At 42.1% G+C, this 26,151-nt stretch overlaps 1 protein-coding gene across 2 annotated transcripts; it reads left to right on the top strand.

Annotated features, from left to right (window-relative positions):
• LOC122975256 (atlastin-2-like) lies at positions 1-22,692 on the top strand. Of its 2 annotated transcripts, XM_044343612.1 has the most exons (14): positions 1-151; positions 6,650-6,930; positions 8,536-8,670; positions 9,396-9,500; positions 9,636-9,686; positions 10,893-10,949; positions 11,209-11,301; positions 11,408-11,546; positions 12,273-12,400; positions 14,670-14,726; positions 15,383-15,454; positions 15,687-16,118; positions 18,292-18,306; positions 18,853-22,692. In XM_044343612.1, exons 1-14 carry the CDS (start codon positions 91-93, stop codon positions 18,961-18,963), a joined length of 1,737 nt encoding a protein of 578 aa, XP_044199547.1. In that variant the 5' UTR covers positions 1-90; the 3' UTR covers positions 18,964-22,692. The 2 variants fall into 2 exon arrangements, with proteins under 2 accessions (XP_044199547.1, XP_044199556.1); XM_044343621.1 differs by lacking the exon at positions 18,292-18,306 and having other exon boundaries at positions 4-151.
• The last annotated feature ends 3,459 nt before the right edge of the window (positions 22,693-26,151 follow it).

Here is a 26,151-nt window from a genome sequence, read left to right as displayed (position 1 = left end):
CCGCGCGGAAACCGCCAAAGCGCTGATCCTGTGACGTCATGGCAGTCTGCCGATCTTATAATACATCCATGCGCTCAGCAGTCAGGAAAGATGGCGGCGGAGGAGAGCAGGTTGAAGCAGCGGAGTCACAAAAACAGCATCTTCACAGAAGGTAATGACACATTTGTCCGATGATAGAATGATGTTAGCGACGCGGCAGGAGACCGCGCGGTTTTTCTGCTAACGCGGCGTCCGTCGCTGTGTGTTTTACGGGACATAAACGTTATGAGATGACGCTGCAGGCAGAATAATCGCATCCTCTGTCGTCCCGCGTCCCGCTGCGTCCGAGCGGAAAAATGTCCCTAAAAACAGGTTTATGAACGCTGACGGTGACGGGGGGCAGTGTTTGAACCGACACCGGTTAATCCCCGCTGTTCATTGTCATAAAGCAGCCAGTTAAGCGCTTTGTTAGCGTTAAGCCGCCCAGCTCCTCACCTGCCGCTCAGGGTTTGTTATTAGCGGCGCGGCTAACAGCTGCTAGCCGCTTCCAGCTGTTTCTTCTTTGTTCTGTTTCCAACATCTGTGTAACGGTCCTGTCAACAGCTGTTTAACGGTCCTGTCATCAGCTGGTTAACGGTCCTGTCAACATCTGTTTAATGGTCCTGTCAACAGCTGCTTAACTAGGGCTGGGTATCGATTCACAAGGTCCCGATTCGATTCCCGATTCAATATGGATTCGGTGAAGGAAATCTCAGTTACAATAACAATTTTACTTGTATATAAAAACGATTCTCAGAGAACCAATGCTGTAAATTACACAAGGAACCGTCTACCTGATGCATTATTAAAAATATTAATGTTTACATGAAGAATTGACCCCAAAGCAGTTACATGAATGTACTTTTTATTTAACATGAACACACAACATGGTGCAACTCTACAGACTCTACAGTCAGTGAGTCCTGAGTGATCAGATAAGTGTTTTCTTTAGTGCAGCGTATAAACACCATTAACCATCATCATCAGCACAGATCAGCAGGCAGCCAGTGTAAATAAAGTGGCTACAAACATACTTACTGTCATGTAAACATCAATAATACTTCAGGGAAACACACACTTTACTGTGATTGTCTCAAAGCTTTTGTTGCAACAGGCTTGGCGGTTGGCCTCAGCGAAGCGGCTCCCGCCATGTTCAAACGAGATCTGGCCACGAGATCTCGTGCACAGCGAGATCCGACCACGAGAAACCTGTGAATCAAACTGTAACCTATAAGCTGGCGGTGCAGCTGTCGTCTGTATACAGTTACCCTCAGTCGCAGAGCGGCTCATTCAACCAGTTCACCTGCTTGTCGTTTTGTAAACACACAGTATGTTCAGATATTGTGTAAACTGTGCGGTCGCCTGGTTCAACCAGTCTAGAGTCTGTTTAACTTGTGACCATCAGTGTGATACTGCGGTGAGATTCAGTGATTCCCTTCAAACCAGCAAACATTTAAAAAGATGAAAGATGAAAACTTCCTGTTTAATTTACATAACGTAAGACTAGAAGGAGCAGATGAATATATACTGTATTGAACGTTCAGTTTAATTTGAAGGCTTTTACGAAGACACCTACATGTTTTGTTTGTGTTTTCAGCTGCCGTCACTATGACAACCACAACATGTTCGGCTGAAAGTCACCAGTTAACACGGTCACTCATTAACTGAAACACCGGTTGACTCGTAATAAACAAATGAAATATGAATCCTGTTCAGAGGTCTGGACAGTTAAGACAAGTTTACTTTCTTGTTGGCAAAGTTTCTCAAGTTATTTCTTTCAACTGTTGTCAAAGGCTGCTGTGGTGATCTAGTGGTAGTGGTGTGGTGGTGGGAGTGCAGTGCTGGTGGTTTGGTGGTGGTCTGGTGGTGGTCTGGTGATGCGGTGGTTGTCTGATGGTGCTGGTGGTTCGGTGGTGTGGTGGTCTGGTGATGCGGTGCTGGTCTTGTGGTGGTGGTTCGGTGGTGGTGGTGCAGTGGTGGTCTGGCGGTGGTGGTGCAGTGGTTCGGTGGTGGTGGTCTGGTGGTGGTGCGGTGGTGGTCTGGTGTGGTGGTGGTCTGGTGGTGGTGGTGGTGGTGGTGCAGTGGTTCGGTGGGGTGGTGGTCTAGTGGTGGTGGTGCAGTGATGGTGGTTTGGTCTTGTGGTGGTCTGGTGGTGGTGTTGTGGTGGTGGTCTGGTGGTGGTGGTTCGGTGGTGTTGTGGTGGTGGTCTGGTGGTGGTTTGGTGGTGGTGGTCTGGTGGTGGTGTTGTGGTGGTGGTCTGGTGGTGGTGGTTCGGTGGTGTTGTGGTGGTGGTCTGGTGGTGGTGGTTCGGTGGTGGTCTGGTGGTGGTCTGGTGGTGGTGGTCTGGTGGTGGTGGTTCGGTGGTGGTCTGGTGGTGGTCTGGTGGTCTGGTGGTGGTGGTGATGGAGGACAGTGTCTCAATCACACATCAGTGATGTTTAGTGAGCTGTTATTGGATCCTTTCAGCTCCACAAGTCTCTAATGTGACATTTGTGTTTTTATGATTCATGGCAACAAATCATAAATAAATTCAGCGTTTAGTGTCTCTGTTTACACAAGTATCACACAACCAGGGACGCAGTGATGAACCAGTTTCACTATTAACTGCGTTTTAAAAGGTCACAGTTTAGTGTTTCTGTTCTGAGTCTCTAGAAAGGGACATAATGGTTCATTATTTTACTATGAACAAAGGTTGTACTGTGAGCAAAATTAAACAAAACAAGACAGTTGTGTTGAAAAAAAACAAGTCTGTAGGCAGTGTTCAGGTCATGCTAACCCAGTGTCGCTAACGTCGGAGCTAACCTCCTTCACTTTTCCAGCAGTTTTGGGGAAACAACAGACGAGACTTTTCTTGGTCTCGAGAAGCTGCGACATGAATTAACTGAACATTTACTGCCAGACTGACGACTTCACGTTCACCGTCACTTTTCTGCTGCTCGCTCTCTCACTACGCTCACACATCGCGCTCTTTATTCCTTAAAGCAGCTACGATTCCAAGAGTTTCCCAGACAGACGCACAAAGGTTGACTCATGTTAAATATTATTGGTTATTTGATGTTATTTTTTGGCATTTTGGCCTGTACAGTTATGAGGGGAAACGCTGCCGTAGGTGCAACCAGCTGACTGCAGATGGAACCTGGTCTATCAGCTGAAAACACGGCGCTGCGACGAGAGCGACTCCTCTTATTTATGCGTCATTATGACATCAGCTAAAGGAGACGAGAAGTGTTCTGACACCGTCACCGAAACACCTTAAATCATCAGTGACGATTAAAAATTAATCGAAGAAATAGGCATGGATGACAGTCGATGATAAAAAAAACACTTCAGTTTATTACCTACATTAGTAATATTTTCCCCTGGAGATCAATAAAGTTCATCATAATCTTAGAAATCAATTAAAGTCATTACTGCAGAGTCCAATCAAAGTTCGTCTGCTGCAGAATCTTTTGAAGTGTCTTCAAAACAAAACATGCAAACTGATTTTTTCCTCAGATTATAATCCCTGCATGCGTCTGCTGCCACCTGTTCACTTCATCATTATTATCAAAGCCGACTGATTATAGTCGGCGAGCAGCCTGTAAGGTTTCCTCGCTGGCTGCTGATCAAACCTCTGGCTCGCCGCTGTTCTTATCAACACCACAGCTGCTGGAAATGTTCTCAACCGTCAAGTTTGTCAAATCAAAGCAGAAAGCTGATGAACTTTCTCCTGCTGTAACAGAAACATCATGTGATCTATACGTAACTGTACATCAGTGCTGCACGATGAGGAAGAACTGGCTCATGCTGTGTCAAAGCAGAGTCTGGACTACAGTTTGGTGTTTTAGCGTCTCTGCTTACATGAGGACGGGATGCTCTCTGGGAGAGGCTCTCAGCATCCTCTCTCACCACATTCACATTTGCTGCAAACTGTCCTCGCTGCTGCTGAATGAGGGATAGTCGTTTTAAAGTAGAAGTCATGAGAGATGCTGCTGTGAGTGTTTTCCTAACAACACGACGTCCTCAGGCCAGTAGGTCAGCCGTCTGAGAGCTGAGCAGGACTGTCTGCTCTGCTGAGGGAAGAGCTCTGCTGTGAGGACGTTTACCAGCCAGATGAGATCAGATAGCAGGAATCCTGCAGAGCGTTAACACACGCTTACTCACCTGCTGTATCAGTAAAGCAGAAACACACGACTACAAACAGGAAGCACCAGGTTATAATCAGCTGACAGACGGATGTTTCCCATGGTAACCACACACATGTAGCGAGGTGGCGTGAAGCCTCTTTATGTCAATCCTCTCCGTTTGGAGTCAGGAACGATCTGGAAACTTCCCGCTACCTCGCAGACACAAGCTGCTCACTAGGGCTAACGTTAGCTACTTTAGCTAAGTTGTGCTAACAGGGCGGGCACTGACTCAGTGTGAGCCAGCTGTCAATCAACACCCACACAGCAGACATCAAAGCTACTATAAGTCTTCAAATCTTATTAACGGAGCGATAAAAATGACCTCCAGCACGTTTATTAGAGGCCAGAATGACTCGTTGAAAACAATGAGAGCATTTCAGCCTCCAGATGTTACAGCTGCTGATCAGATAACTGATGACTTAACTGATCAACACAACATCTTATGATCTGAAGTCAAGCTTTGTGTATCGTCCAGTTAATTGTACTGATATTAAAACAGACCTCAGTGACTCATTGATTTAATTTGATTCATTCAGTTTAAAATGAGGGAAACGAATTATTAAAACAGTCACAACAAGGTTTCATCTCTCAGTTTGTCTTCTTGTAGACGAGACAAACAGAGAAAGTTTAAAACAGTTAATTGATTCTAGTCTGACAGTCCACAGCTCACGGGATGTATTTTATTTCTAACGCTGACAGTCTGCAGCTCTACCGTCTAAACAAACGTGATGTTTCAATTCTGCATTTTGCAGGAAAAAAACCAAATCGATGTGATGAGTTTAAATGTCAACGTTTCATCTGAATCTCTTCTGTGATTAAAATCTCAGATTTGTTCTTTCAGCTTCTGACTCTTTTGAAGCCGTTGTGTGAACGTTATCTGGAGGTTACATTTAGTTTCACTAACAGCTGGAACCTGTAAATGTAAAAAACACACAGAAAGGTTCGTTTATCCACCTGTTGTGTCATGTGATCACATCCACACATCACAATGTATTCTATTCATATTGTTGTCATGTGATGTTTGTGGGTTTTCTGTTGTTGTTTATATTAATGTATTAATGTTTAAACAGTTTCCATTTCGTCCCGTTATATCATTCACATCTTCCTCTGGATGATGATGATGATGATGATGATGATGATGATGAGGTTTATTTTTTATGGTCCTGGTTTTGGAGGCGTCACATGTCCCCGACCAGCTGACCTGAATGAAGACACTGTTTTCTTCCCATGATGCCTCAGGCTGCTGCTGGATCCCATGACATGGCGTCTGAGTGAGCGCCGTCACGTAAACAGAAGGTCACAGGTTCAATCCCTCAAAACATGAACCGCAACTACTTTCATCATCGATTAATTAGTTCATTAAGTCGTTTTTAAGTAGAAATCTCAACTTATCAATCAATAATCAATCAGATGAATGGTATCCAGACTGTGGAGCAGTCAGATGAAGTCAAAGTGAGTCAGAAACATGCGGACCGCTGCGTAACATCACTGCAGATCAGTGAAGTGTGACTGCTGCCGTACAAGGAGAGCTGAAAGGTTCTGTCTATTTACTGTAAACCTCCTGCCAGCACCGCCATCCCATAATAGCCCTCCTGTTGGCTGAGCTCCTGTGAAGCTTCACTAACTGGAGGAGGTCAGGAGGAGCCGCCGCCACTGTCGCTGTCGCTTTATTGATCTGTGGGGGGAAACTCTCTGCTGTGGGATTAAAGTTGTGTCATAAAAAAAAAATCAACAAAATGTCCCAAAAAATCAAAGAAAATATTGAAAGTGATTAAAAATAAACTGAAACCAAAAACCAAAAACTGAAGATGAATCCTGATCAGTGATCAGATGTTTGACTGGTTTTATTCTAAGTTTTGCCTTTGAGGTCATTTCTTTGGGTTTCGGTTTATTTTTATTCATCTTCAGTGTCGTTATTATTATTATTATTATTATTATTATTATTATTATTATTATTATTATGACACATTTAATCCCATAAACCACCAGAACTGCAGCAGCGGACGAACATGTGACCATTTGTTGTGTTTCTGTGTTTTAGTCTGTTGAATTACAGACTAACTGATAATCAGCAGATTAATGATCGATCATTGAAATCATCGTTAGTTATTAACACTGTCATTAAAGTGTTTATATTGAGTCCAGAACTGAGACCACGTCAGCTTTACTCTACATATAGAAGTTATCAGCAGGGTCGCCGTTATTGATTAATGGTTATGTCTATAAAATGTCAGAAAATAGTGAACGATTGTGATAAAGGTTGACGTCTTTATCAGTTTTCTGTCGTGAACGACACTCGAAGCGTTAAATGTTCACATATGAGCAGCTGAAACCTCTTTTTGTTTCTGTACATTAATCTGTACAATAATCTACAATAATCTACATTAATCTACATTCATCTGTACAATAATCTACATTAATCTGTGTAAGTTCCTCTGTAAGATAACTGGTGTGTTTCTTCTCAGGAGGCTTTAAACGGGACGCCTCCCAGATGAGGTGTGAGGAAGAGGAGGACCTGCTGGAGGAGGAGGAGGAGGAGGAGGAGGTGGGCGTGGCCCGGCCGGTGCAGATCGTGGTGGCGGACGAGGAGGAGCACTCGTTCTCGCTGCAGGAGGAGGCGCTGGAGCGGCTGCTGCTGCAGGAGGAGGTGCAGGACCTCAACGTGGTCGTGGTCTCTGTGGCCGGAGCTTTCCGGAAGGGCAAGTCCTTCCTGCTGGACTTCATGCTGCGCTACATGTACAGCCAGGTACACCAGCCGGCCGCACGCCGTCCGCCAACCATCACCTCGTTACCCCACTCATCTGCAGATTATTCTCTCCAGTAATCCCACAGACGTCTTCAGATGTTCAGTCGACTACGATGAAGGAACCCAGACAGGCAGCAAACTCGTTTGGCGCTTCAAGAAATGACTTAAAACGATCAATTATCAAAATAGTTGCTGATTAATTTTGTTTGAATCAATGAATCGACTAATTGTTGTCTTCACTACAGCTGTGCTGCGGCGTTATATGAGCTGCAACCATCAGCTGATTCATTGATAAATAACTGATCAATCAGCAACGACGCTGATGTTTGATTGAGTCAAACATTCAACTTTTATAATCGTAACAATTTGCTGCTTTTATTAGTCGTATGTGATGATAAACTGAATCTTTAGACTGTTGATCGAGCAGATATTTTAAAAACATAACAGTTAATTGATGAATCTAGAAAATGATCAACAGATGAATTGATTATGAAAACGATCGTGCTTGTCTGAGTCAGGATGAATGTTTTCACTGCCTCTTTGTGCTGACAAAACAAACTCTGTCAGCTGCAGCAGGAAATAAATGCAGTTAAGAGTAAAAAAAACAAAAAACAAACATGTTGTGGAGGAAACTCTGTGACTGTGACTCGACCTTTGTCCGTGTTAATCTACGGTAAGCACCGAGGAACATTCTGGAGGGTTTCATCTCTCTGTAAAGAGGATTTTAGGTCGGCACAATGGCGGCTCTGTGGCTGGGCCTCCACACGGCTCACCGCTGCTTATTCCACACATAAAGGCCATCTTTATGCATGGAATAAGCCCCGCCCCCTCCCCCCCACACACACACACACACACACACAGGTCAGGTGACGGTAGGGTCTCTGTTAACACAACTCCCACACAGCCGCATGAGTGAGAGTTTGGAAAACTGCAGCTCAGACGTTTCCAGGACCCCCATACTGGTAGTCCTCCATGTTTTTAGCTGATTAACTACAAATCCTGGATTGGTCGCCATGACGATGTATACCATGACACGGTATACATTTTGTCAACAGGTTTGTTTTCTTTAAACCATCATATGCAGAACTTGGTGGAATAATTCTACTTTGTTTACATACATGACAAAATATTAGGAAGACACACCAGTAAAACCAGCAGCACCCAGTACCATCCAATAATAAACATAAAGCAGAATTAAAAAAACTGAAAATGTATAAACGTTGTAAAGGTGGAGCCGCTGTATTACACAGGTGTTCCTAATAAAGTGATCATGTTACATCAACCAGCAGGTTTTACATTCATTTGCTTCCAGACAGACGTTAGTTAAACACACAGAGAGAGAATCCATCACAGTCAACGTCTCAGTTTGTGTTTAAAGTTCATCTAAACGAGGATCCTCCAAACTCACAGCCTGTTCAGTGTCTGTTCACCGCAGCTCAGCACAGAAACACAAAGAGAGGGTTTTAAACTGACTGTAACGTTGTACATTTGCCTCAGACGCTGATGATTGAACTGTTTCTGCAGCTTCAGACTGAACATCAACCAAGTTCTCTGTTGTTTTAACTCTAACCCTCTGACTCTTCTTCTCCTCCCGTCTCTGTCCAGTCGACCCGTCCGTGGATTGGCGGCGAGGACGAGCCTCTGACCGGCTTCACCTGGCGGGGCGGCTGTGAGAGGGAGACCACGGGCATCCTGGCCTGGAGCGACGTGTTCGTGGTGGAGAAACCAGACGGCTGCAAGGTCTGTTGACGGGGCGGATGTGAGGCTGCAGCTTTAAACTCTACCACTAAGAGAAAAATCTAAACTTTCTTCATGTAGTTTGTTTATAGAAATCCCAACTAATTACAGGAAATTATAACTCAACATGGAAAAATACAGAACAAAGACATAAACTATCATTACAGCAGGAGACCAAATAATTAATGTTTTAAATATATGATATCAGTAATAAAACAAACAGTGCAGGTTCACAAAACATCAAAACATTAAAATATGTTCTCTGTTATTAATAAATCTCACTAACTGTATCTGAGATTTAACTAAAAAAAACAAATTTGTGTGAATTTTTGCTTGTGAATAAAGAATTTTACAATTAATATATAAATGTACCAATAATGTAGTTGTTTGTTTCTTAAGCATTTTTATATTAGCACGTAATATCACAAATAGAGAAAACATCTGAGCTACCAATCCCATCCCATAATATAGACAGAATGTTTCTGAAGGACTGAGTCAGTTTGATGACTGTTTATATGCTTCCTGTCATCTCTGTTGTGTAACAGCTGTTTCATTATTTACAACATGTCCGCTATCACTTTAATCAGAGAATCAACCTGAAAATTAATGAGTTGTTCATATGACAACAGATTCACTCGTCTAATAACTCTGATAGAAATAAAATATTGTAGTTAAACCAGTACAAACTGACTTTTTATTAATTGTAACGTCGCTCGTTGTTTCTGCAGGTTGCAGTTCTACTAATCGACACGCAGGGGGCGTTTGACAGCCAGTCGACCATCAAAGACTGCGCCACGCTGTTCGCCCTGAGCACCATGACCAGCTCTGTCCAGGTCAGCTGTTCATTCGTTGTTGTGTGTTTGACCAGCACATCAGAAGCTCATAGAGTCAGTCTGATAACTGACACGTGTGAAACGAGCTCTTGACTGACGAAGGCCTGTGTGTTGATGAAACTGTGTGTGTTCCAGGTCTACAACTTGTCCCAGAACGTCCAGGAAGACGACCTCCAGCACCTCCAGGTCAGTATCGGCCTCCAGGACGAGTTTACAAACTGCTCACATGAGCATTTTTAGCTCTTCAGTAGAAGAAGAAGTGAACAGCAGACATGTTGACTTGTCAAAGCAGGAGAAGCACAGATGCAATGAACAATGAACTGATCTACTAATAAGTATTGTGTGTGTATCAAAGCCTGATATATCTTATTAAAAACACGTCAGTGAGTCTCACCGCTGCACTGGGTCACATGTTCCTTCATCATGAAGAGTTTGGTCACGTTAGTTTGTTTAGAAACGGCTCCAAAGACTAATAACAGCGTCACGTTTTCAGTCTCTGGAGAGTGGTTCTGTGTAAGGCAGACGCCACTGAGCACGTGCAGGAATGTGGTTCTGTTTACAGCTTCGCTAGCTTGTTCTGCTACAGATCACAACCTCTGACTTCTAAGTTCTTTGAGAAATGTATAAATTAGCACAACAGGCTTGTGAAGCTGTTTGTGTTGTGATCGTGTTAATCAGCAGAAACATCTTTCTACCTTCAGTACTGATATCTATAACGATCTGTTTCGGCCTGTCAGAGCAGCTCGGTGCTGATCTGTTATCACAGAAGTTCCTGCAGCGTTTCTGTTAAAGCTCATGTTGTTTTTGAAGATGTGAGTGAAGAGGACCATATCAGGTGTTTGATGATGCGTTCAGGTCAGGATTAACTGCTGAACTGAAACCAGCAGGCAGCCATATGAGGCGAAGAGCAGCTCAGACAGAAATCCCTCCAGTGGAAAGTTCTCTTCTATCTTTGGTCCCAACTGCACCTCAGAGATCATCTGCCAATCAAACAGCGCGGCCGGGACTGACTGTCGATGCAAATCAAATGTGCAATGTGTCCTGATGTTGGACTATTTTTACTCAGACTTTTAGCAGAAAGTTGAAAAGATTTAAAGATTCTTACCCTGATCAAGTGTCAGCTGGAACTGGGCAACAAACCTGCAGCCCACTTCTTCTCCTGCTGAATCCAAACAAAAGCGATCTTTATCTCTCGCTGTGCAGCAGCAAAGAGCTTCTAAACAGCGAGTGTTGAGAGCAGCAAATGGAAAAGCTCTCATGGACCGGATGAAGCTGCATCACAGTTACAGCAATCAGGATGAGCACACATTTGTTCAGATACTGATTGAGCTTTATGACTGTGTTGTGGTGTTTGATTAGATTTTAAACTGAGTGGTTGTTTCCTCTCCGCAGCTCTTCACTGAGTACGGACGACTGGCTATGGAGGAAGTCTACGAGAAACCCTTCCAGGTATCGTCTGCTGACCTCAGAATATTCAGGATATGAATTTACTTCAAATTCAGTCATCAAACAGCTAAATTAAACATTTGTAAAGACAGGATTCTTTCAAAGTTTAAAGAAATTGAACAATAAGTAAGTAAATATTTTTAGGTTTATTATTGTAACTTTGGTATCATTTGATTTATGAACCAATCTAAAGCTTTGTTTATCTTGTGCTTCAATGACTTGTGATCCTGGATCAATAACCTGAATGTGTCCGTCTGTTCAGACTCTGATGTTCCTGATCAGAGACTGGAGTTACCCCTACGAGCATCCGTATGGTCTGGAGGGAGGACGGAGCTTCCTGGAGAAACGACTGCAGGTGAGTTTGACCAGTCCGGCTGTAAGCTGAAGATTCTGTCCGTCACCATCAGGCAGGTGTTGACGTGTTGACGTGTTGACGTGTTGACATGTTGACGTGTGTTCAGGTGAAGCAGAACCAACATGAGGAGCTGCAGAACGTCAGGAAACACATCCACTCCTGCTTCTCCAACATCAGCTGCTTCCTGCTGCCGCACCCAGGCCTCAAGGTGGCCACCAACCCTCACTTTGACGGGCGACTCAGAGGTGAAAGAAAACAACACAAACTCAGCAGCCAGTCAGAACCACCAGTCAGCCACCAGTCAGCCAGTCAGCCACCAGTCAGCCAGTCAGAACCACCAGTCAGCCAGTCGAACCACCAGTCAGCCAGTCAGAACCACCAGTCAGCCACCAGTCAGCCAGTGTAACCACCAGTCAGCCAGTCGAACCACCAGTTAGCCAGTGGAACCACCAGTTAGCCAGTCGAACCACCAGTCAGCCAGTCAAACCACCAGTCAGCCAGTGTAACCACCAGTTAAAGTGACAGTAATCCTGATTTCAGCAGCACATCATGTAATGATTGAAAGTGAAAATGATGCAATGAAACCAAAGTCTGAAACATGAATTAAACATTAGAACATTATCGTAGGTCCATAAATAATAATAATAAATAAAGATCAGACGTCATTAAATGTTGATTTCTGGTATTTATTAGCTGTAGTCTATAGAAACATGATCTCAGTTGGTTTAAAGTCAGTCTAACAGAGCGACTGATCAAACATCAGGATGAATGAAAACAGGAAGCTCACAGAAGATCAATAAGAGGTAATTAAGTACAGTTTCTGTCAGGTGATTGATTATGATCTGCAGGTTTAGCAGCCTGATCTCTGAACTATGTTTTAGACCGTCATCTATAATCTATAACCTCACGAGTCTAGACATTAACTCAGTGTCTGTATTGATAACGTCTTAATTGATCCTCGTCTGTCTCAGATATTGACGAGGATTTCCAGAAGGAGCTGGTGAGTCTCGTCCCGACGCTGCTCTCCCCAGAGAACCTGGTGGAGAAGGAGATCGGAGGAGTGAAGATCACCTGCAGAGACCTGCTGCACTACTTCAAGGTGACTTTATTTACTGTGTTTCTTCTTCTTCTTCTTCTTCTCTGAAGTGATGCACCAAATCATTTTCTGGGTCCATAACTTTAAATAAGTCATTTTCTCTAAAGTTAATGTGGTTTCCAGTGACCTTAAATATCCCGAACAAATAAAACTTCCCCAGAAAGTTCCAGTGACTTTCACAAACTTGTCTTTAAATGGCAAAATATCAATATAAGAGAAAAGAATACAATCTGCTATTTTCAGTCCAAACATAACTTTATTCTCTCCATCTAAAGTCCTGGTTGAAAGCTCTAGGAAGAGCTAGTAGGTGGTTCCCTCATCTCAGCTATGATTCATTAAAAAGAACAACTATTTTGATGATAGAATATTTGTTTTGATTCCAGCTTGTTAAATGTGAATATTTCCTGGTTTCTTTAGTCTCTGTGACAGTAAACTGAAGAACTTTGGGAAACACTGATAGTTGCAGCTCTTTGTCTGTTGGATGTTGTCTTTGTATAATTGGGGCCCAAGTCCAAAGGGCGAAGGCCCTTTTGTATTTCATGTGTTTATGAGGCGATTTCACAAGAATCGTACTCTGACATTCTCCTCTCCAACTGAGAGGGAGAGAGAGAGAATGGGGGGGGGGGAGGGGGCTATATACATACAGTACATTATATACAAACTTTGCATGAAGTTTGGTGTTATTATCAATCATTTATTTTACAATAATTTTAGGTCTTATATGTATAATTCAGTAGTGGGCATGACCTATGAGGGGAAGGGAAAACATGGAGTGAGGGTGACAGTTTAGTGATAAAGTGCTGCAGAAAAATAAAATCAAAACTAAAATTTGTAGCTCTGTACTGCAGTTTTTCCTTTATTAGGACCCGAGCACCTAGCGGTTCACTCACACTCTCCATTCAAATATATGAGTATTTTTCTGTGTCCAGCTGCAGTTACTTATTGTCTCTACACACCTGACAGTACACATGTCAATCAAACTTTGACCAGGTCATGTGGGTTAAAAGTCTTTACTTTTCTAAAAATAGACTTGATGAAAATTAGGAAATTAATTTGTTTTACACACAAACTCATCAAGAGTTTTCAGTTTACTAATTGAAATTCAAGTGAATGGGCCCAAAACTTGGATGATTTTGATGACACAGGTATGAGCGAGACAGACATGTCTCACCCTGCAGAAAACTCTCATCCTCACACCGTTGAGATTTGATGTTTCGCCGTGACAGAGGAAGTTCAGTCAGTATTCAGTCAGTGATGCAAACTGGCTGAATAGCGCCCCCTACGCAAAGCAGCCCCAGCAGCAGGCAAAACAGTGAACAAAGGAAGTGATGTTTATCTCCTTCTTGCACTGTCTGAAAACATCTACATGCCCGTCACAGAAGCCCTTCGACTGCGCCGCGGCCCGACGTGCGCAGAGGCGCGAGGGCCCGTTCAACGCTGCTTGCAGCTTTAATTATTGTCTGTGTTTTCCTTTGGTTTGTCTCAAACCTTCAGATATCTGCTTGTTGTTTTTGGTCACTTGATTATTATCATTATCGATTAAACTGTCAATCATTTTCTTGATTAATCGATTAGTTGTTTGGTCCATAAAATGTCAGAAAATAGTAAAAAATGTTGATCAGTGTTTCCCAAAGATGACGTCATCAAACGTCTTGTTTTATCCAGTTTACTGTCACAGAGACTAAAGAAACCAGAAAATATTCACATTTAACAAGCTGGAATCAGAATCAATTATCAAAATAGTTGCCAACTAATTGCTTAATTGATAATTTGTTGCAGTTCAAATAAACATTAAGAGTTCTTGGTAAAAAGACGTCTGCATGTTGTTCTAAACCTCTGAGTTTGAGGTGTTTTTAATAATGAAAAGATCAACATCCGTCTGCTCAGAGAACATACACGGTCCAAACCAAAACTGAACATTTAGGATGATAAAATATGAATAATATATAATTTATCTAAAAAGATTAGATCTGATATTTTACCACAAACTGTTGAAACTGGACAGTTTGTCAGTCTGGAGGAAGAAAAGATAGAAAATTACCTCCATTTAGTTTTCCTTACTGGCAAACATCACATATGAAACATTTCAATGAACCAGTTATTAGGAGAAAGTCTGAGAGAAAAAGACATTTATCAGAATAAACTGTAGAGTTGTAGCAGATGTTTTCCACATAAACATGTTATTTTAAAGTATATATGAACGTAACAGATCTGTTTATTTATTACCAGATGAATCAGACAGAAGTAAAAACTTACTGCTGTTGTGTTTCAGGCCTACATGAAGATCTACCAGGGAGAGGAGCTTCCTCACCCCAAGTCCATGCTGCAGGTCAGTTCATCATCATCATCATCACTGTTAAACAGCTCCGCCTACTGGACACTTTACATCATGACATCTTATCAGACGGTGCTCCAGCAGCAGCTGAAATAAAATGAAATAAATTGTACCAGTGATCATTTAATCAAAGTGAACATCGTTGGTTCTGTTCATCCGTCTTTTTACAAACTTTAGTTTTCTTTGTGTTGAGTCTCTGAGCCAAAAATTTTTACTGTCTTTTATTTGATTTATTGTTTTTTTTTGATGCCAAAATGTTTTTTACGTTCCTCTCTGAGTGTCTGTGAGGTTAAAACTATAATGATTTGATATCATATTTATCAATACTTGATTGAAAGTGTTGTTTCTGACATAATGTACATTAAAACAAGAATATGTAACTTTAGTGTAACAGTGTCTACTGTGGTTGGAGTAATTAATTACAGAGTAATGACAAAACAGTAGAATAAGAGCGCTAACATTAGCCACATTAGCTCCCTCTCATATCAGGCTGTAAAACAATAAGTGAGCTTCACCTTTTATTAACAACAGGACGACTGCGATCTTTGTTTTTCTATTTTAAATTACAGATCAATAAATCCATTAAAGACACTCTGCACTGATCTGTGATGATGTGCCATAATGAATTTGTTGTGTCATCTGTTACCTAGGCAACAGCTGAAGCCAATAACCTTGCAGCTGTCGCTGGAGCCAAAGACTTATACAACAAAAGCATGGAGCAGGTAACGCATCACTTCCTGTTTACTGATGTTTGTTTGTTGTTGTTCTCTGTGTAGTTTGTTCACCTTAAATCTCAGTTTAACACATGAAGCAGGATTTGTGACATCACAACTAGTTTGATTTTTACATGAAGGAGACGATGTTTTAAGGATCTGGAGGTCTGGAGGGATCGTTAAGCTGCCGTCTTTTTTGTTTTATTTCCTCGTGTTAACTTCCCATCTCTCCTGGTCTCAGATCTGCGGCGGAGACAAACCCTACATTTCCCCGGTGGAGCTGGAGTGTCGGCACGCGGAGCTCCGACAGGCGTCGGTGCGACACTTCCGCTCCGTGAAGAAGATGGGCGGCGAGGATTTCTGCCGCCGCTACCAGGAGCAGCTGGAGGCGGAGCTGGACGAGGCCTACTCCAACTTCAGCAAGCACAACGACGGCAAGAACATCTTCTACGCTGCGAGGACGCCCGCCACGCTGTTCGCCGTCATGTTCGTCATGTACGTGGCGTCGCTGGTCACCGGCTTCGTGGGCATCAACTCCGTGGCCACGCTGTGTAACCTGGTGATGGGCGTGGCTCTGACGGCGCTCTGCATCTGGGCTTACGTCAAATACTCGGGAGAGTTCCGCGAAGTCGGAGAACTCATCGACCAGGTGGCTGAAACCCTCTGGGAACAGGTGAGAACACGTTAACCTGCTGACACGTCTCTGACTCCACCCGTCGCTGCTTCACGTCACAGTTTAGAAAAAATAAAGAATTTTATAAAAATACTAGGAACATGTAAAGGAATAGTTTGACATTTTGGGAAATATGTTAAATCTTGTTCTGCGTGAGAGTTGATGTGTCTGTCATGTCTGTGGTAAACATGAAGCTAGCTTAGCTTAGCTTAGCTTAGCATAAAGACTGGAAATGAGGGGAAACTGTTAGCCTGACTCCACCTAGCAAGACAAGTTTAGTTGCTTTCAACAACAAGTTGATTCAAAGTACTTTAGATAAAACATAAAAGGCATCAAAACAAAATGTAAAAGAAACACATTATAAAAAGACACATTTAAAAACAATTAAAGAGTTAAATAAATAAAAAATAAGCTAAAATAGAATAAGACAGATAAACAGGAGGGTAACAGTTACAGAGCAGTGAGAGATGTGAATAATTATTTATTATAATTATTTAATAAAAGGTGCAAACAGAAAAGTCTTCAGCTGTAATTTAAAGAATTGAGGCCTGATCCAGACCTGATCCAGACCTGATCCAGACCTGATCCAGACCTGATCCAGACCAGCTGAGAGTCTGGATGCTTCATAAACCAACAGCAGTGTTTTTAAAATCATTTCTTTGTCAGACATGAAGCCGGTGTAAAAGTCTGAGAACTGGACTGATGTGATCCGTCTCCTGGTCTCAGTGAGACCTCTAAAGCTAATTTACCCAACAGACACGAGAGTCGACTCAACCTCAGTCCAACTGTTCCTTTAACGCTTCGTCTGTGTCACTTAATGATGATTTAATGAGACAACAAACAGCCGAGTATCAAACTGCAACATTTAAACTGCTGCTAACAGTTATTTTCATTCTTGATTATTTTCTGGATTAATCAATTAGTTGTTTGGTCCATAAAATGGTGAAAAATGTGGATCAGTGTTTCCCAAAGTTGACGTCTTCAAACGTTTTGTTTTGTCCACAACAACGATATTCAAAGAAACCAGAAAATATTCACATTTAATCAGCTGCAATCAAAATGTTCAGTATCAAAAAAAGTTGGCAATTAATTTTCTGCTGATCAACTGATTGATTCCAATAATCGTTGCAGCTTCAATCAAACGTGTCAAACAACAAACTGAGTGTTGATTCTTTGATCAGATGCTTCCTGATTTAAACTTTGTTCAACTCTTATTTCAGTAAACATTAAACACTGAAGCACTTTGTTATATTATACTATGTTTAATATATTATATTATATTGCTTTTAATATTCCTCAAGATAAAGTATTGTTTTGGTATCGGAGCTGAAAATCATGTTATTAAATTTGAAATAATATTCATCACTGTGAAGAAACTACAGTTTGAAAAATATAAAGAGAAAAACAAGTCTTAATTTCTCCCTCAAAGCTTCTGTCATTCACTTCTTTCTGTTTTCAATCTGATACTTCAGACTCTGCACCGACTCTGAAACAACACTTTACTTTAAAGGACGAGTTCACAGTTTTTCAAGTCTGTCGTTAAACCAACAGTCAGTCAAATGAACATTAAAGCTGTTTTTCTTGCTGTAATCATTCCTCCTGTTCATACTGACCATCAGAAGATCCCTTCATAATGACCTTACAATGGAAGTGATGGAGCACAAAATCCACAGTCTGAAGCTAATATGAAGCTTCAGCGTCCAAATGAGTCAAATCAAGTAGATATCTTTCAACGTTACAGTCTTTTTAGTGCCAAAGTTCCTCTTTTTGTTACTATACTTCCACCTGCAGCTCAGCAGGGAAACACTGTCCGAGGAAACACAAAGAGGGAATTTGATGCTAAAAAGACTGTAAATGTGTCAGATATCCACTTGATATGACTAACTCAGACTGCTGAAGCTGAATAGAAGCTTCACACAGACTTTAAATGACTGTGTGGACACACTGTGGATTTTGGCCTCCATCACTTCCATTGAAAGCACATTTGAAGGATCTTTTAATATCCAGTATGAACAGGAGGAACGATTACAGACACCTGACTGCTGGTTTATCACACTGGGAACACTGGGAACTGGTCCTTTGATTCACTTCAACTGCATGTTTCTATCATCCTCCGTCTTCCTCTTTTCTTCCTCTAATTCGTCCTCTTTGTTTTATCTCTCAATGCTCGCAGAGGACTCCACGAAAGGTGAGTTCAGAACCAAAGTCCAGAGAACCTTTACTGGTTTATTTTTAACAGCTGTGGGTGTTTTGGCACCATTTTGCATCAAACACCAGCATCAAACCTATAAGAGTCAGAATTAGAGATGCAGAGACATTTAATTTAAGACATTCAGACTGGATGAACCTCACTGGATCAGCTGAAAGCCTCCACAGGGGGGCGCCAGAGAGCTGGAGCTGAGGCAGAGATACTCCTCAGAGTCATAACACAAACCTCCATAACTTCCCTCAAAGGGAGTGGACCCAAACCATGCCAGCATAACAGAGCCCCCAGACCCCCTCACTGTAGGGGTCCAGCATTCAGACCTGGACCAGGTTTTCCTTTAACTGTCTCCCGTCTGTATTTACAAACTTAAAGTAATGAGATGCATTTAAAGGACACGTTTTCCTTTTCATAGAAACTTTCGATCATTTTATGTTTTCTAATCTGAGTATTTAGGAGCTTTTTTTTTTTGGCTCTTTCAGTTGACCTGACCTCTTCCTCCTCCTCTTCCTCCTCCTCTTCTTCATCCAGGTTTTCTCCAAACTCTTCGAGGTGGCCCGGAGTCGAGTCTCGTTGGGGAACCTGATCCCGGTGCCGCGGCCCCGACTCGCCTCAAACAACAACGTCAAGAAGAAAAACTAGCAGCTCCCCTTCTGGGCTCTGTCATGTTTATCCCTCCTCCTCTTCCTCCTCCTCCTCCTCCTCCTTCTCTTCCTCTTCCTCCTCCTCCTCCTCCTCCTCCTCACCACCTTCTGCTCGGTTGTGAAACGACGTTTTTCAGGTGGTTTGAGACGTAAGAAGCTAAGTTTGTTTCCTAGACGACGGTTCCTCGCCGTGCTGGCGGTAGGTTCAAGGACTCGCTGTAGACCCAGACGCCGCGGTGTGATGTATTTTACTTTTTGTCAGTGGGCGGGGTTAAGGTATATATTGGTGGGCGGGGCCATTATTCTATCACAGAGTGTCATCCCAGGTGCGTGGGCACCTGTCGGATGGCGACTCGACATTAATGATTCCCATTTATGTGAATGTATGAATGAAGAGCATGACCACAGATCCTCCACGCTTTCTTTCTTTCCTCCTCCTCCTCCTCCTCCTCTTCCTCCTCTCGTCCTCGTCAGGTTTGTTTCTGTTGCCAGGCGGTGGCGGCGGCGTGAGGAGGAGTCACGACCAAAGTTTACAGCTTTACTCAGACTTAGAAACACCGGCAGGAAACTGTGGCTGGCAGAAGGTTTGACGTTTGCTTTCAGGGAAAATTTACAGCTTTTTCTGAATTTTCCAGAATCAGAAACTCATGGAAGTTAAATTAGTTCAGTTGAAAACACGCCTGCAGCCGTGAGACTTAAACTCGGATCCGTCAGCAGAACAAGCACGGAAGCTCATAGTCGAACTCGTGTGGGTAAATATTCATTAGCTGTTCCCAGAGCTTTCGAGCATATCCCACAGCCTTCTTCAGCCAATGGAAACTTCTTGCTCAGGTGTCATCACGTACAGGATCAGGTGGGATACGGTCGAGAGATCCAGGAGTAGCTGACAAAGAGTTGAGAATATTTAACACAAACAAATGAAAAACTCTTCAAAGGAAAGATGGAGCATCTATGAGCTCAATCGGTGACCTCAGAAAGGTCAAAACTGTATTTTTTTAACTGTTTCTCAGCAGCAGGTAAAGCACGAAGAGCCGAGAACAAACATATAATAATAAACATAATAAACATTTAATCAGTGAGATCATGAACCTGCTGCTGGAGAACAAGTCATTTATGTTCTTCATGTTTTTCATAAACACGGCTGAACTTTACACCATCATGACTGTTAACAGGAAGCAGCTCAGATGTTTAATAGTTCAGTTAACCAAAATAAAATGAAGTTTAATGAAACATTTCGGCAGTTTTTTTTAAAAGATTCTTTGACCATAAAATCTAAAAACATTCGTATATAAAGTATATTTTCACTCTGCAGATTCCAAACAAAGAAAGAAACCGACGTTCATCTCAACATGTTACCCAGAATTCAAAGCTTTACAGACTCGATGGTTCCATGAGTTCATCTGACTCCGAGAGCAGAATAAACGTTTCCCTGAAAGCAAGCCGCCCTTCACAGAGAGGACTGACTCGGTGTCTGTGGTCGGTGATTTATTTTCTTAGATCGGTTATCACGAGATCACAGCTTTGATTATTTTGTATGTTTGAGATGTTTTGAGTTGTGACTCCATCATGACTTCCAGTATTTACCTCTATTTTGTGTTTCTCATGTACTTTTAAAGGAAATCCTCTTCTTCTCTTTCTCTCTGAGATGTTCAGATGGGTATCAGTGCTGTTAGCTTAGCTTAGCATAAAGACAGGAAGCAGGGGGAAACCGCTAGCCGCGCTCCGTCCAGACGTCAGAAATACACCTGCTAACACGTTGCACCTAGTTTGTGTTTTTTTACTTTTCTGTTTGGATGAAACGGTTTGTGGTTTCAAAGTTAGATGTTGAACTATTTCTAGATAACAGAGCATCTAAAAATAATAATAATGATACATAACATGACGATCTTTGAAAAACCCAGAAGGTCGTTCAGTAACACGAACTGCAGACTCTTTGAACCATCTGGATAAAAAATATATATTTCCAGCTGCGACTGTAATCAAGTAAAACAGGAACATTATTTTGTATGAACATGCAAAATATTGAACAGAAACCTCAATATAAACAAATATATCTGATAATAAAGTTTATTTTGCTTCATGTACAAAAAGAATAAGGTCGTGTGTCAGTTCTGCTGTTGTTCTAGAAACTGTTGAAGATCTTTTTTTTTTTTTATAGTGCAACAAACATTTTTTTTATCCAGATGTTTGAGGATGTTTATGGCAGTTATGACATTTGGCTCCTAGAGGATTTTGGAAATATCTCCAGAACAGCAGCAGGAGATTTGAAACCTCCTCGCTGGATATTTACAGATGTTTCCTGCTGTGAAACACTAAAGAGCCACAAACTGTTTTTTTTACTGTTAAACAATAGAAACCATATTCACATTTAAGATGAGTGATTGCCGAGACGATTCGAGGCAGTTTAAGATTTACACTCAGTCTCCGTGTGGACGGACGGCGGTCGCTCTCGCCAGGAGGAACGAAATCTGAAGCCAACAAGTAATGAAACATACAAAATACAGTTAATTAATCGATACAAAACCTTAGATTACATTCATCAATGTTTTAAACTTCCAAGGAAAAAATTCTCTTTCTACAACAAACAGCTACAGTTTGGTTACCGTCACTCACAATGTGAATCTGACAGAAGAACTGCGCGGATGGATACGCTGCTGTTTGTCAAGAAATAGTTCCACGCCTGTAAAAAACACAAACATTTCTGTTTGGATCAAACAAACAAGGTGTTCGTCAGTGAACTGTAGAGACGTTGGCAGGTGTATTAATGAACTTCAGACAGAGCCAAGCTAGCTGTTTCCCACCTGCTGCCAGTCTTTATGCTAAGCTAAGCTAAGCTAACCAAGCTAACTCTCACAAAGACAAAGAATAAGAAGATTTCACAAAATGGAAATCAGGCGTCTAAAACGAAACGTTTCCATCTTTAATGTTAGTTTGTGTTTCAGAGGAAGAATCGATCAAAGCTTTTTTAAATAGTTTTTTTTTTTCCTGTGTTCAAGTTCAGCTGAGACGTGTAGATAATATTTAATTCTGTTATTTAACTCGAGTGTTGATCCTTGTCTGTCCTCCTGTTTTTTTAAAGCACCAGAAGCCGTTTCAGTAAAAAACACTAAAGAGTCGAGCTGGAGGCCGAGGCGACGCTCGATTTCTGCTGTTGCATCACCCGCATAATATGAACACTTTGTGAAGATGGTGTCAGAGTTTCAGTTTTTAAAGCCAAAATCGGTGAATCGGATGAATTAAAGGTTCATTCCAAACGTGACCTCTGATGAGCCGAGAGTCCGGCGGGGTCGGAGGTCACCACGTTTTCTTTATTTAATCATGATTCCATCCACATCATCACCACTGTGTGCTTTTTGTTTTTGTACAGTTTAGTTTTTTACATCCACACATAGGGCATGTGTATGAAATATACATATATAAATATAAATTTTCTAGACCTTTTTGTAGCTGGAAGAACAACGGTTGGGTGGTAGACCAGATTCAGCTCACTGGATGTAAAGGAATGCTTTCGTGATTTGTGGATATGTCTAATAAATTCCTTTTTTATATATATATTTGTAAATTTAATCTGACATGAGCACTACGATTTCACCCCCTGCTGGCAAAGAATGTTTATAATCTGGATTATTTTTTCTTTCTTTTTTTTTTTTTGTCTTCTGTTGCATTTTAAAGTTATTTTCGTTAATTTATTTTTCAATACAATATTAAACCAAACTCCTACAACACAGAGTGGTGTGGCTCCTTTATTTTATAATTGTGAAGATGTTTAAATGGATCTTCAGCGCTGTCTGGAACTATGGAAGCCCATTTCTGCCAAAAATGGAAAAATTTAACTTTCAGATTCAAACTGATGACATATTATCTTACAGAAATATAATTTTGATTCAATATCTTGTAATTTTGATTTAGCATGGATGTTTTGGTATTTGTCAGCCCTTAAATTTCACTTCTTTTTTTTGAAACATTTTTCTTGGCAGTAATGAGCTTCCATAGGAAGCTAAATGTTTCTATAAATCAGGGATGTTTGGAGTTTAGGTTTGCTAGGTCCTAAGGTGTTTGTCATGGAGCATTTTGGTTTGTTAGCTAAAACATCTGCTATGTGTTTTAGCATGCTAACAAATGATATGCTAACCTTAGCATGCTAGCAACAAGAATGTGTTACTTTAGTGTCTTTCCTGTTTTATGCTAATGTTTGTTATTACACTAAAATATTCCATAGGTAACATTAGAAAAGTAACGTTTTTGTGCTAATAAAGACTAATGTCAGACTGCAGAGACTAAAGACTGGACTCTGGATGTGGGACAGATGTTCAGACTAAAGACTGGACTCTGGATGTGGGACAGATGTTCAGACTAAAGACTGGACTCTGGATGGGGGACAGATGTTCAGACTAAAGACTGGACTCTGGATGGGGGACAGATGTTCAGACTAAAGACTGTGGACTCTGGATGTGGGACAGATGTTCAGACTAAAGACTGGACTCTGGATGGGGGACAGATGTTCAGACTAAAGACTGGACTCTGGATGGGGGACAGATGTTCAGACTAAAGACTGTGGACTCTGGATGTGGGACAGATGTTCAGACTAAAGACTGTGGACTCTGGATAGGGGACAGATGTTCAGACTAAAGACTGTGGACTCTGGATAGGGGACAGATGTTCAGACTAAAGACTGGACTCTGGATAGGGGACAGATGTTCAGACTAAAGACTGGACTCTGGATGGGGGACAGATGTTCAGACTAAAGACTGGACTCTGGATAGGGGACAGATGTTCAGACTAAAGACTGGACTCTGGATAGGGGACAGATGTTCAGACTAAAGACTGGACTCTGGACGTGGGACAGATGTTCAGACTAAAGACTGTGGACTCTGGATGTGGGACAGATGTTCAGACTAAAGACTGGACTCTGGATAGGGGACAGATGTTCAGACTAAAGACTGTGGACTCTGGATGGGGGACAGATGTTCAGACTAAAGACTGTGGACTCTGGATGTGGGACAGATGTTCAGACTAAAGACTGTGGACTCTGGATAGGGGACAGATGTTCAGACTAAAGACTGTGGACTCTGGATGGGGGACAGATGTTCAGACTAAAGAATGTGGACTCTGGATGTGGGACAGATGTTCAGACTAAAGACTGTGGACTCTGGATGGGGGACAGATGTTCAGACTAAAGACTGTGGACTCTGGATAGGGGACAGATGTTCAGACTAAAGACTGGACTCTGGATAGGGGACAGATGTTCAGACTAAAGACTGGACTCTGGACGTGGGACAGATGTTCAGACTAAAGACTGTGGACTCTGGATGTGGGACAGATGTTCAGACTAAAGACTGGACTCTGGATAGGGGACAGATGTTCAGACTAAAGACTGTGGACTCTGGATGGGGGACAGATGTTCAGACTAAAGACTGTGGACTCTGGATGTGGGACAGATGTTCAGACTAAAGACTGTGGACTCTGGATGTGGGTCAGATGTTCAGACTAAAGACTGTGGACTCTGGATGGGGGACAGATGTTCAGACTAAAGACTGTGGACTCTGGATGGGGGACAGATGTTCAGACTAAAGACTGTGGACTCTGGATGGGGGACAGATGTTCAGACTAAAGACTGTGGACTCTGGATGGGGGACAGATGTTCAGACTAAAGACTGTGGACTCTGGATGGGGGACAGATGTTCAGACTAAAGACTGTGGACTCTGGATGGGGGACAGATGTTCAGACTAAAGACTGTGGACTCTGGATGGGGGACAGATGTTCAGACTAAAGACTGTGGACTCTGGATGGGGGACAGATGTTCAGACTAAAGACTGTGGACTCTGGATAGGGGACAGATGTTCAGACTAAAGACTGTGGACTCTGGATAGGGGACAGATGTTCAGACTAAAGACTGTGGACTCTGGATGGGGGACAGATGTTCAGACTAAAGACTGTGGACTCTGGATGTGGGACAGATGTTCAGACTAAAGACTGTGGACTCTGGATGGGGGACAGATGTTCAGACTAAAGACTGTGGACTCTGGATGGGGGACAGATGTTCAGACTAAAGACTGTGGACTCTGGATGGGGGACAGATGTTCAGACTAAAGACTGTGGACTCTGGATGGGGGACAGATGTTCAGACTAAAGACTGTGGACTCTGGATGGGGGACAGATGTTCAGACTAAAGACTGTGGACTCTGGATGGGGGACAGATGTTCAGACTAAAGACTGGACTCTGGATAGGGGACAGATGTTCAGACTAAAGACTGTGGACTCTGGATGGGGGACAGATGTTCAGACTAAAGACTGTGGACTCTGGATGGGGGACAGATGTTCAGACTAAAGACTGGACTCTGGATAGGGGACAGATGTTCAGACTAAAGACTGTGGACTCTGGATGTGGGACAGATGTTCAGACTAAAGACTGTGGACTCTGGATGGGGGACAGATGTTCAGACTAAAGACTGTGGACTCTGGATGGGGGACAGATGTTCAGACTAAAGACTGTGGACTCTGGATGGGGGACAGATGTTCAGACTAAAGACTGTGGACTCTGGATGGGGGACAGATGTTCAGACTAAAGACTGTGGACTCTGGATGGGGGAAGATGCTACATAAATAAATCTGCAAAGTAAAAGTGGCTCCACACTGATGAACATCAACATTAAAATGCTGTTATGTGTATTTGTTAGTGACAAAAACAAACAATATAATATACGTACTAAACATTCTGTTCAGAGTGAAAATGTTTTTGGAAAAGTGTGACAAACTTCTTCCCGAGCTTTCAACTGCATCTTCCAGCTGGTCTTCATCACTGGATCATGTCCAGCAAGTTGCTCCATTTTCACAATGACGCCTGAACGTCAGCTTTCATTCCAGCTGACTGATGATGTTTGAAACTCAACACAGTTTCTTTATATTCTGTCATAAAACAAACATAACAAACTTTTCCTCGTATTCACAAAACCAACCGACAAACTGAAAAACACAAATTCAAACCAGAAACACAAAACCAACAATAACAAACTGCAAACAGCAGATAAACAAAGTGTTGCATCAAACTGGAAAACACTAAAAGTTCAAATAACAAGTGGAAGAAGAACTCAGATCCTTTACTGCAGTAAAGTATTATGAGCTTGATGTAGTTAAAGTATTGCAGTAAAAGTACATAAGTATTATGAGCTCGATGTAGTTAAAGTA

This window comes from Thunnus albacares, chromosome 3 (genome assembly GCF_914725855.1).
Source record: "Thunnus albacares chromosome 3, fThuAlb1.1, whole genome shotgun sequence".
In the NCBI taxonomy this organism is placed as follows: domain Eukaryota; kingdom Metazoa; phylum Chordata; class Actinopteri; order Scombriformes; family Scombridae; genus Thunnus; species Thunnus albacares.
This window is presented reverse-complemented; position numbering and strand designations above follow the sequence as displayed.